The following is a 12,792-nucleotide window of genomic DNA, read 5'->3' on the forward strand; positions in this document are numbered from 1 at the left end:
GGCCATGCTAAATTGCCCGTAGTGTCCTTACAAAAGTAAGGTTGGGGGGGGGGGGGTTGTTGGGTTACGGGTATAGGGTGGATACGTGGGTTTGAGTAGGGTGATCATTGCTCGGCACAACATTGAGGGCCGAAGGGCCTGTTCTGTGCTGTATTGTTCTAATTTCTATAAAGCTGAGATGAGGAGGCATTTCTTCACTCGAGGATGTGTTGAAGCTTTGGAATTCTTTACCCCAGAAGTTGTGGGAGCCTCAGTCATCAAGTATTTTCAAGACAGGTTTTGGTTTTCTCTTTTTTAAAATGTAGAGTACCCAATTCTTTTGTTTTTCCAAATGAGGGGCAATTTAGCGTGGCCGATCCACCTACGCTGCACATCTTTGGGTTGTGAGGGTGAGACCCACGCATTCATGGGGAGAATATGCAAACTCCACATGGACAGTGACCCGGAGCAGGGATCAAACCCGAATCCTCAGTGCCTTGAGGCAGCAGTGCTAACCGCTGTGCCACCATGCCGCCCATTTGAAGACAAAGATTGATAGGTTTCTACATATTGAGGATATCAAGGGACATGGGCGGTAGTGTGGGGAAATGGTGCTGAGGTAGGTCGGCCAATGATCCCATTGAATATTTAGTTGAGTATTCTCAATGGGCTGAATGGATCTGTCAATCAGCCTGAATCAGCACCTTCAAGATAATTGGGAGGGTAAATATTAGATACAGCAGAGAGTGGATAGAATGGAGAGAGGGTGTGGGATGGATGGAGATTGACAGCTTTTGGTGAATGAGAGAGGAAAGAATGTTTCATAGAAGGTTGAATTGGCTGTTCCTGATTTCTGTCCTGTACTGACAGTGATCATTTTTGTACATTCCTTTTACAGGATATTAGAAGAGGAGGAATTACAGACAGAAATCTCAAATGTCACGTCTCGATCTGACAGTCACTCAATTCCTTGGGATCTGAATATCACGATTCTTTGAATCTCTCAGTAGAAATATTTGTTTGTTCTGTCTATTTCAGAATATTTGAAGCATCCGTGTGACTGGAAAAGCACTGAGACACACACACCCGAGTGAGAGTGTTGCAGAGCACTGACTGTGGAAAGGGCTTTAACCAGTTACACAGCTTGAAAAAACATCGCACCATTCACAGCGGAAAGAGACAGTACACGTGTTCTGTGTGTGGACGAGGCTTCAACGGATTGTCTGACCTGGAGAGATACACGGAGACACAAAACATGGAGAAACCGTGGAAATGTTGGGACTGTGGGAAGGGATACAGATTCCCATCTACGCTGGAAATTCATCGACGCGTTCATACTGGGGATAGGCCATTCACCTGCTCTCAGTGTGAGAAGAGATTCACTGAATTATCCAGCCTGCAGAGACACCAGCGAGTTCACACTGGGGAGAGGCCGTTTACCTGTTCTCAGTGTGGGAAAGGATTCACTGAATTATTTAGCCTGAAGTTGCATCAGCGAATTCACAGTGGAGAGAGGCCATTCACCTGCCCTCAGTGTGGGAAAGGATTCATTCAGTTATCCAGCCTTAAGTCACATCACCGAGTTCACACTGGAGAGAGACCATTTACCTGTTCTCAATGTGGAAAGGGATTCACTCAGTTATCCACCCTGAAGTTACACCAGAGAATTCACACTGGGGAGAAACCGTTCACTTGCTCTCAGTGTGAGAAGGGATTCACCCATTTATCCCATTTGCAGGCACATCAGCGAGTTCACACTGGGGAGAGGCCATTCACCTGCTCTCAGTGTGGGATAGGATTCACTTTTTTATTAAACCTGCAGACACATCAACGAATTCACACTGGGGAGAAACCGTTCTCCTGCTCTCAGTGTGAGAAGGGATTCAGACATTCATCCACCCTGCAGGCACACCAGCGAGTTCACACTGGGGAGAGGCCATTTACCTGCTCTGAGTGTGGGAAGGGATACACTCGGTTAGGCAACCTGAGGACACACCAGCGAGTTCACACCAGGGAGAGGCCATACGCCACCTCTGAGTAGCGGAATGCATTCAGTAATTTATCCCACCTGCATAGATACTGGTAAGTTCACACTGGGGAGAGGCTGTTCACCTGCTCTCAATGTGGGAAGGGATATTGTGATTCATTGTACCTGCTGAGACACCAACAAGTTCACAGGTGATTACAGTGATGGATTTTGCTGTTACTGTTTCTGCTTCAATTACACCCAGGACAGCATTTTGGTCATTCTGACAGTTAATCAATGGGGATGATCAGTGTTTTTTTCTGCTGGACAGGCCGGTCTCATAACTTTGCCTCCAATGGGTAGATGCGCTTTGAGCCTTGTTGTGATTACCTGGTTTCAAATTTCACAAGGATCACAGAGTGAAAGGGTGTTTGGAAGTTAAAAGATATTTCGTTCCTATTTCTGTTTGGAAATTCCGAAAGCGTGCCACGTTGTCATGAAGGTGAGCTGTGGTGGTTATATAGTTCTTTTGTTTAATTTATCTGGGTGTCAGGAACTGTCAAAGAATGAGGGGCAAGTTGTCTGTAGCAGATAGGTAACTTACATTTGTGAAAGACAGGCAATCGCTAACCTTTAAGGAATTATTACATATCGACATCAAATATAGATTCCTGTAACAAACAAAAATCCAACAGGAAAAGTGATGTAACCGTTGCTAACAAGAAAAGTTAAAGATTCCATTAGATCAAAGGAAGAGGCTCATATGGTGGCCAAAGTAGTAGTGAGCCTGAAGATTGGTAACTTTTTTAGATTTAGCAAAGGAGGACCACACTCCTGATGTGGTCTCACCAATGTCCTGTATAACTGAAGCATAACCTCCCTACTTTTGTTTTCAATTCCCCTCACAATAAACAATAACATTCTATTAGCTTTCCTAAGTACTTGCTGTACCTGTATACTCGCTTTTTGTGATCCATGCTCTTGGACACCCAGATCCCTCTGAATCTCAGAGCTCTGCAATCTCTCACCATTTAGATAATAAACTTTTTTATTCTTCTGGCCAACATGAACAATTACACATTTTCCCACATTATTCTCCTTTTGGCAGATCTTTTCCGTACTCACTTAACCTATCTATGTCCCTTTGTAACCTCCTTATATCCTCTTCACAATTTACTTTCCTGCCTATCTTTGTATCATTGGAACATAGGAGCAGGAGTTGGCCATTCAGCCCATCAAGTCTGCTCCACCATTCAATACGATCATGGCTGATCATCTACTTCAATGCCTTTTTCCCCACACTATCCCCATCTCCCTTTGTGTTATTGGTATTTAGAAATCTGTCAGTCTCTGCTTTAAACACACTCAACGACTGAGCTCCCACAGCCCTCTGGGATAGAGAATGCCAAAGATACGGAACGTGTAGACCTCTGTAGATCAAACCATTGCCCGTTCTATCCCCATATCCCTGTTGGTTTATTTCCCTCAAGTGTCCATCCAATTTCCCTTTGCAGCCATTCCATCATATCTGCTTCTACCCCCCCCCCCCCCCCCCCCCCCCCCCCCTCATAGGAAATGGGATCCAGGTATTCCCGACTTTCTTCAACCTCAAACGAGGCTCAGAGAGCACAGAGGGAGACCATTCCAGCCATCGTTTCTATGCTCGCTCTTTTCCGACAGAAACTGTCCAGTTCCCTTTTGAAAGTTACAGTAGAATTTACTTCCTGCACCATTGTCAGGCAGTGAATCCCAAATCACAACAAGTCATTCTGTTTTAAATCAAATAATTTCACGAAATATTGTTTGAATGTTCACAATGTATTTGACATGGAGTGAAAGACATGGTTGTTACACAAAATTAAGACTCAGTCTTTATTAATGATTTTCGCGTGTGTGCTTAGTGTGATATATCCAAGTTTAGGGACTATTTCTTAAAAATAAATTACATTTCCATAGCACCTTTCATGACCACAGGATCTCCTAAAGCTTTTTACAGGCAATGTTGTACTCTTGAACAGTCGTCACTGTTGTAATGTTGGACACTGTAGATATGCCTTAGTAGGTAATTCCTCAGGTGGCACAGTTGTTAACACTACTGCCTCCCAGCGCCAAGGACCTGGGTTCATTTCGACCTTGGGTGACTGACGGTCTGGACTTTGTTCTCTGCATATCTGTGTGGGTTTCCTCCGGGTGATCCGGTTTCCTCCCACAATCCAAAGATGCGTAGATTAAGTTGATTGGCTATACTAAATTGCCCTTATTGTCCAAAAGGTTTGATGGTGTTACAGGGAAAGGGTGCGGGTGTGGGCCCAGGTAGGTTGCTCTTTCAGAGGCTCGGTGCAGACTTGATCGGCCGAATGGCCTGCACTGTAGGGATGCTATGATAATATTTACTTTTAAATCAATCACTTGTCCATCTTCACTGTTATAACCAACAAGATCAAATAAGCCATGTTCAACTCTAAGATGTGACTGGACCTTTATTTTAAAAATTAATACTCTATAAACCAAAATGTTTCCAGAAACTGCTGAAATAGCGGAGATTTTGTAAAACTGCAGGGCATCATTTACTGCTAATGTCTGGTCCAAGTCTGAGACTCATTGTTCAATCCAATCAAAGTTAGTAAGAAACAAAGAGATTCTCTTCCATAAGACTGTCTCTTTGAACCTGTGTATCTTGTATTAACCAAATATATTAATAAAAAATTTACTGTATTAGCGATCTGTCAATAATAGATGACTGAATAAGTAATGAACCTTAATTGAGTTAGTTAATGAATCAATAATGCATTGGTTATTGTAAAAGACTGAATTGTATTTGCTATAAAAATGTAAACACTTATTTGCTGTGTAAATGTGCAATGAGGATAAATGTATTGGCAAGAAAGACCTTCAAGCTGTGATTAGCCTCAACATTTGAAACTGTATGAATAAGGGATTGTATAGAATTGTATAATAATAATCTTTACTGTCACAAACAGGCATACATTAACACTGCAATTAAGTTACTGTGAATGCCCTAGTTGCCACACTCTGGCGCCTGTTCAGATACACAGACGGAGAATTCAGAATGCCCAATTCACCTCACAGGATATCTTTCGGGACTTGTGGGAGGAAACCGGAACACCCGGAGGAAACCCACATAGACATGGGGAGAACGTGCGGACTCCACACAGGCAGTGACCCAAGCCAGGAATCAAACCTGGCACCCTGGAGCTGTGAAGCAACAGTGCTACCCACTGTGCTACCATGCTGCCCATAAAGGGATAGTGTGAAACAGTTCTATTGTATTCTTGTCTGAGATAATGAGAAGGAGGTGAGAGTAATTGGGGATCTAATTAAATTAATCCAGTGACCAAATTGACCAATTCTCATGTTACAACAGGCCCAACTCTGACGTGAGTTAAAGGTCACTTTGGGGATAAAAGTAGAGTTTCCGAAGGTCTTCCTTTTTGGCCAAGTACTGAAGACTCCCGAGGCCGAGTTCCCAGGAAATTACTGTCAAAGAAGGAGCCAGACTCCCGAGGCTGAATTCCACAAGAATTACTGTCAAAGGAGCCAGAGAGGGTTACGCTGCTGCAGACTGATCACCCACATGAAGTTGTAAAAGTCAATGTCTTAAAGTTCTTCAGTAAACCTTTTTCATTCAATAAACTTATTTTTAAATTTACTATCCAGAGAATTCTGATTTTGTCTTAATCGGTTAAAGTCTTGTCTGAAGCAAAGATAATTTATTAAATGGTAAGTTGGGGGTGGCTGAAACCAATTAAATTCCAGATAACAAGATCAGATAACAGAAATCTTCAGATTTAAAACTTGCATTTGTATTGCGCCTTTCGCAACCACAGGACATCCCAAAGTGCTTTACAGTCAATGAAATACTTTTGAAGTGTAGTCACTGTTGTAATTTAGGAAACACAGTAGCCAATTTACACACAGCAAGATCCCACACACAGCAATTGGGATAATGAGCAGATGATCTGTTTTTAGTCTTGTTGATTGAGGAATAAATATTGACCAGGACACCAAGGATAACTCCCCTGCTCTTCTTCAAAATAGTGGCTGTGGGAACTTTTACACCCACCTGAGAGGGGCAGACAGGGCCTCAGTTTAACATCTTATTTGAAAGAAGGCTGTTCTGACAGTGCAGCACTCCCAGTGCTGGGTCAAGGAATGTTGGATGTGATTTTTGTCCTCGGGTCCCTGGATTGGGAATTGAATCCACAACCTTCTGACCCAGAGATGAGAGAGCTGCCCACTGACCACGGCTGACACTATCAATAATACAAAGTTCGAAAGGGAAAGTTAACCTTTAAAACTCCCACACTTTGCCTCCAGTGCCTAAATCTAATAATAAAAACCCCAGTATAAATAACATGGATTTAACTGACTAATGTTTGGAGCCACAAGTTTTGACTCTCCGTTTGAGTCTCGGGCACCTTTCTGTCTCATGTTAATGACAGGCAGGAGACGGAGCTGAGGGCTGAATTTAGCTGAGAATAATGGTGCCTGTGCCCCAGTTGGGAAACTGCCATGGGCAACGCACTAATAGAGAGACAGGAAAGTGCTGGAGGACTGACTGGGAAATCTATCCCTTTTAACCTGCACAAAAGCAGGAGGCTCAGATTCACAGGCTGCAGAAGGAGACCATTTGGCCCATCGTGCCCCTGCTATCTCTTTGAAAGGACTCACTGATTCATCCAACTGCTCTGCTCTTTCCCCATAGCCCTGAAAATTCTTCCATTTCAAGTGTTTATCCTTTGGAAATATACTATTGAATCTGCTTGCAGGCAGATCAGAACAACTCACTGTGTCAAAAAATAAATAAAATCTCATCTCCCCCTCTGGCTCCTTTGCCAATTACCTCAGAGGGACTTACTTTCTGTTAAAGAGTCTGTCAACCCCTCTCACCCACTTTCCCTGAAGTGCATCAATCTAATCATGAAAAGTCCAAAAAAATCAAATATTTTTCCTGATACAAGTTTATTAATGAAACAGAGCATGGGTTTAAAAAAAGCAAAAAATGTCTTGAGGATCAAAGACAATCAGAGTAAAAGGATGTTCACAATGTTCTGGACCCAAACGATTTCTCTTTGGCTCCTCTGTACCCTGTTCCTGTGACTCCCCACTTTGGGTGTAGGGCACATTCAGCCTGTTTGGGGATCGATGAGTATGGAAGCTCTATGTGTTTAGGTTTGGTGATGTCAGTACATTGTAGTCAATAAAAAGAGAAGTGATTCTATTTACAACAGTTGGAGTCAGCCACTTTATCAGTATCAGTTAGCTATCACTTCATTAACACGTTGTAATTAATAAATTGTCCTGTACGTAAGCTCGGTGATGAAATGTCTTCAGTGGCATGTCTCTTTAAGTGTCAAATATTGTAATGTAGCTTTAAGAATAAATAGAACCTGGTATTAAGGTCAGGAAGGGGTCAGAGTACCAGCTATTCCAGGACACCCTGTTTGATACAAGTTTTAGTTCATCGTTCGAAGAGGCTCCAAGCTGATTGGCTCAATTTGTTGTGGGGAAGCTGGTAACATTTTTCCCATTGGTCAAGAGTCAAAAATATTTGATGAAGAAGTTGTTTGTTTTGATCAACAGCTGCACAGATTCGGGTTCAATGTCACAATGTTACCTTCAAGGTCCATTCAGTAGCTCGAGTCCATGCTGACTCTGTAGAACAGTCCCATTCCCCCGCAATGTCCCTGTTCCCCTGCAAGCTTGTTTCCTTCCAATGCCCATCAATTTAATTTTGAAATTGGTCGATATCTCCAATTCCTCGACCCTTGTGGACAGTGAGTTCCAGGTCATTACCACTCACTGTGTAAAAATGTTCTCCCTCACATCCCCCTGAAACACTTACCCAAAACCTGAAATCTGTGTCCCCCTCATCCTTGTTCCATCAGCTAATGGGAACAGCCTTTCTTTATCCACCTTACCTAAACCTGTCATAAAAATGTCCACCTCTATCAAATCTCCCCTCATCCCCCTCTGTTCCAAGGTGAATAACCCCAGCCTGACATCGACAATAAAGAATAAACAAACAGATTATGTTAATACCTGGGATCAGAGGGGAATGTTTGATTGTCCTGGACAGAAAGGAATTAGAATAACTCACCTTGGGTGTAGTTAACTGGAATGTATCAATCTGGTGTTCACCGATATTCCAGTGAGATTCAGGGAAGTGTAGATGCGATGAATAAGTTGCCTTTTTCTTGGTAATATTTTGATCAATTACCTCTAAAACCTTAAAAGGAAAACCATGGGTGGGATTCTCTGTCCCGCTGCACCAGTTTTATGGTGCGGCGCCCCCGCCGGCAGCAGGATTCTCCGTCCTGCCAGCCGGCCAATGAGATTTCCCATTGTGGGCAGCCCCCTTACCGTTGGGAAATTCCCAGGCATCAGTGCACTGCCGGTGCAACGGAGAATCCCGACAGTGGAGAATCCAGCCCCATGCTTAAAATCCGAGATGCTGCCTGACATATCATGGGCATAAAGGGAGATATAAGCTAAGCTTTTGGGACAACAGTCCTGTGAAGTTTTGATAAGATTATGTGTCATGTTGAGGTACAACGAACTCAACCTGTATGGAGACATGGTCATTGCACAAAGACACAAACATGACTGAATCCATGTCTGTTTCAGAGAGATGCCCTCGAAAAGGAGCGGTCTGATAGTATATAGAAGACTTGCACCTCGTTATCCCTGAAGACTCACCGAGGATACATTAACTATTTCATTGCAAAATAATTTCAGCTGAGAGACCCTGAATGACTGAGGAGAGAGCACAAAAAACACTTCTTAAAGATACACCAATCATCCAGCAAATCAGCAGCCCAACTGATCCCATATCAAGGACATAACACAGGTTGTTCAATCCAAATCTGGTTAATTTGACCTAAATCCAGAACATTACATTCCAGCCCAGTTACAGGGGGCTCTAACATCAGCGACAATATGCCCCAATCTTCAGAATAAATATGGTTTGGTCCTGAACAGCAACAACATCAGCAGAATCTCTGTCCCTCACACACTCCCTCCTCCCTATTGATTTTGATGTGGAGATGCCGGCGTTGGACTGGGGTGAGCACAGTAAGAAGTCTTACAACACCAGGTTAAAGTCCAACAGGTTTGTTTCAAACACGAGCTTTCGGAGCACGGCTCCTTCTTCAGGTGAATGGAAAGGCTTGTTCCAGAAATGTTTATATAGACACAGTCAGAGATGCCCCGGAATGCGAGCACCTGCAGGCGATTTGATTGCCTGCAGGTGCTCGCATTCCGGGGCATCTCTGACTGTGTCTATATAAACATTTCTGGAACAAGCCTTTCCATTCACCTGAAGAAGGAGCCGTGCTCCGAAAGCTCGTGTTTGAAACAAACCTCCTATTGATTTTAACATTCCTCCTCCTGCTTTTCCCAGTTCTCCTCCCCTGAAGGGGCTGATTCTCGGGTTCAGTTTCACACTAACCTATTGCCCTCCCCAATATGTCACCGGAAGTTAAAAAAACTGTTTTGCCAGTGACTATGTGTCAGGTGGAGTCACTGCGCCCCCACCCCACTTTTCATCCCACTCACCAGGAGTTTGGAGACTGAGCTCCAGATGAGTAATGGCGGCTGGGGCGCCCAGAACGCCTCGTGATGGGGAAACCGCTCTATCCACCGCACGGGCGGGTGGACCGGGACTGCGCATGTCCAAGGAGAGGGTAAACTGCGCATGTGCATTACAAAGCCCACCCCCCCCCCCGACCTTCCTGCCGGGGTGATGACCAATGGGAAATCCTGCAAGACCGGAAGGATTTTGGCCTTCCAATCAGAGCGCAGGCTTTGTGTGACTGAAGATTGACCTTCACATAAACTAAATCTTCCTCCTTTCTCCAACATCTGTGAGTAAAACACTTTCTTTCCTCCCCTTTCCATGTCTTTTCTCATTCTGATCTTCAATTGGTGACTTGCAGCAAGTGAAGAGAACAGAAGCCTACATATTAAACACGTTTTTCGTCCAGTAAAATAGACGTATATCTGTCAGGCAGCTGCATGAAGATTTTCAGGTCTCTGTGTCCAGGACAGGAAGCAGTGAGCATGGATCTGTCAATCAGCCTGAATCAGCACCTTCAGGAGAATTGGGAGGGTGAATATTAGATACAGCAGAGTGAGAATGGAGGGAGAGTGTGTGGGATGGAGATTTAGTGTTTTGGGGAATGAGAGAGGAAAGAATGTTCCATGGAAACTAGAATGGTCTGTTCTGAATTTCTATTCGCAATTGATAGTGATAGCTTTTGTAAACTTATTTTACAGGATATCAGAAGAGGAGATTTTGGAGACAGAAATCTCAAATGAATCGTCACTTTAAGAGTCTCTCAATTCATCGGGGCCTGAATATCATCGGCCTTTGAATCTAGAAGGAGAAATGTTTCTCTATCTTTTTTGCTTCAAAAGATTTTAAAAATCAGTGTGACTGGAAAAGCACCAAGACACACACATACCCGAATCAGAGTGATCCAGTGCATGGACTGTGGAAAGAGCTTTAACCGGTTTCACAGACTGAAAACACGTTGCATCATTTACAGCGAGGAGAGAATGTACCAGTATTCTATGTGCACATGATCATCAAACTTGGAGAAACACAAAAGAATACCCGCACCATGGAAAAACCATGGAAATGTGGGGACTGTGGAAAGGGATTCACAGCACTGTACGAGCTGGAAAGGCACAGACTCAGTCACACTGGAGAGAGGCCATTCATCTGTTGTGAGTGTGGGAATGGATTCACTCGGTTAGCCCACCTACAGACACATCAGAGAGTACACACCAGGGAGAGGCCATTCACCTGCTCTCAGTGTGGGATGGGATTCACTCAGTTATCTCACCTGCTGCAACACCATGTAACTCACACCAATGAGAGACCCTTTAAATGCTCGGAGTGTGGGAGTAGTTTCAAAAGCTCTCGTGTACTGATGATCCACCAGCGTATTCACACTGAGGAGAGACCGTTCAGCTGCTCTCACTGCACAAAGAGGTTCAGAACATCATCCGATTTGATGAGACACCAGCGAGTTCACACTGGGGAAAGGCCGTTCACCTGCTCTGAGTGTGGGAAGGGATTCACTCGGTTATCCCACTTGCTGCAACACAATGTCACTCACACCAATGAGAGACCCTTTAAATGCTCTGACTGTGGGAGTGGTTTCAAACGTTCTCAGGCTCTGATGATCCACCAACGCATTCACACTGACGAGAGACCGTTCGGTTGCTCTCACTGCACAAAGAGGTTTAGAACAAGGTCGGCTCGTTGGTCTAGGGGTATGATTCTAGCTTAGGGACTTTCATTTGCGGTAAAATGTTGGGGGCCTCACGGTAGCATGGTGGTTAGCATCAATGCTTCACAGCTCCAGGGTCCCAGGTTCGATTCCCGGCTGGGTCACTGTCTGTGTGGAGTCTGCACGTCCTCCCCGTGTGTGCGTGGGTTTCCTCCGGGTGCTCCGGTTTCCTCCCACAGTCCAAAGATGTGCGGGTTAGGTGGATTGGCCATGCTAAATTGCCCGTAGTGTAAGGTTAATGGGGGGATTGTTGGGTTACGGGTATACGGGTTACGTGGGTTTAAGTAGGGTGATCATTGCTCGGCACAACATCGAGGGCCGAAGGGCCTGTTCTGTGCTGTACTGTTCTATGTCTATGTCTATAACATCATCCACATTGCGGAGACATGAGCGAGTCCACACCGGTGAGAGGCTGTTCACCTGTCCTGACTGTGGGAAGAGATTCAGTGATTCATCTGCCCTGTTAATACACCAGCGAGTCCATACTGGAAAGATGCCATTCACCTGCTCTGAGTGTGGGAAAGGGTTCACTCAGTCATGCAACCTGCTGAGACACCAACAAATTCACAAGTGATGACGGGGGTTAAATTCTGCTGTTAATCACATCCAGGACTGAACCGTGTTGATTCTGGCACTTGATGAAGTGGGAGGGTCGGAGGGTTTCTTTCTGCTGGACTGGCCGGTCTCACGACTTTGCTTCCAGTGGGCTGATGCTCTTGGAGCCTGGGAGAGCACATTTCCACTGAAATGATCCACAAAAGTTGATGAAGGACTTTTATTTTATCCTGAATAGCAAATAATGTTTTTCCTACCACTACAAGTAGATCTAAAATAATACATTTGTCCCTGTTCCATTGAGTCTACAGCACAGGGCCAGGCCAGTCGGCTCAATTGGTCTCTGTCAGTATTTATGCTCCACATGAGCCTCCACCCACCCCTCTTCATCTCCCCCCATCAGCATATCCTTCTATTCCTTTCTCCCTCATGTATGTATCTGGCTTCCCCTTCAATGTATTCATGCTGTTCACCTCAACCACTCGCTGTGGGAGTGAGTTCCACATTCTCACCACTCGCTGGATAAAGAGGTATCTCATGAAATCCCTATTGGATTATTGAACCCCTTCATCACCTTAAAGACTCCCATCAGGTCACCGTTCAGTCTTCTCTTTTTTTTGAGAAAAGCAGCCCCAACCTTTCCTGAGAGTGAAATGCTCTCAGTTCTGGGATTAATCTTGTGAATCTTTGTTACACCTTCTCCAGTGCCTCTATTTCATTTTTCTAAATGGAGATGACAAATGTTGACAGTGCTCCCAGTGTAGTCTAACCCTGGCTCTAAACACGTTGAATATAACCTCCCTGCTCTTCAATTCTATCCCTCCAGAATGGAACCCTATATATGGGCCCCACACTTAGGAAAGATGTGAAGTTCTCCGAGAGGGTGCAGAGGAGATTTACGAGAATGGCACCAGGGATGAGGGATTTCAGTGAGTTGGAGAGACTGCAGCAGCTGAAATTTCGATCAGAGCC

At 44.5% G+C, this 12,792-nt stretch overlaps 2 protein-coding genes across 2 annotated transcripts; both read left to right on the forward strand.

The window, feature by feature from the left end:
* The first annotated feature begins 717 nt into the window (after positions 1-717).
* LOC119951562 (zinc finger protein 239-like) lies at positions 718-10,341 on the forward strand. Its single transcript, XM_038774751.1, has 2 exons — positions 718-1,856; positions 10,244-10,341. The coding sequence occupies exons 1-2, from the start codon at positions 1,235-1,237 to the stop codon at positions 10,339-10,341; spliced, it is 720 nt and encodes a 239-aa protein (XP_038630679.1). The 5' UTR covers positions 718-1,234.
* Positions 9,786-11,290, forward strand: LOC119951838 (gastrula zinc finger protein XlCGF49.1-like). Its single transcript, XM_038775210.1, has 2 exons — positions 9,786-9,831; positions 10,244-11,290. Exon 2 carries the CDS (start codon positions 10,549-10,551, stop codon positions 11,263-11,265), a length of 717 nt encoding a protein of 238 aa, XP_038631138.1. The 5' UTR covers positions 9,786-9,831; positions 10,244-10,548; the 3' UTR covers positions 11,266-11,290.
* Positions 11,291-12,792: the final 1,502 nt, after the last annotated feature.

Source organism: Scyliorhinus canicula, chromosome 17 (assembly GCF_902713615.1).
Source record: "Scyliorhinus canicula chromosome 17, sScyCan1.1, whole genome shotgun sequence".
Classification (NCBI taxonomy): domain Eukaryota; kingdom Metazoa; phylum Chordata; class Chondrichthyes; order Carcharhiniformes; family Scyliorhinidae; genus Scyliorhinus; species Scyliorhinus canicula.

Excerpts from the sequence above, each read along its gene's own strand:
- LOC119951562 (XM_038774751.1), top strand. The coding sequence starts at position 1,235 with ATGGAGAAACCGTGGAAATGTTGGGACTGTGGGAAGGGATACAGATTC. Across the intron at positions 1,857-10,243 it reads CTCCTGCTCTCAGTGTGAGA|GATATCAGAAGAGGAGATTT; the intron begins AGGGATTCAGAC and ends CTTATTTTACAG.
- LOC119951838 (XM_038775210.1), top strand. The coding sequence starts at position 10,549 with ATGATCATCAAACTTGGAGAAACACAAAAGAATACCCGCACCATGGAA.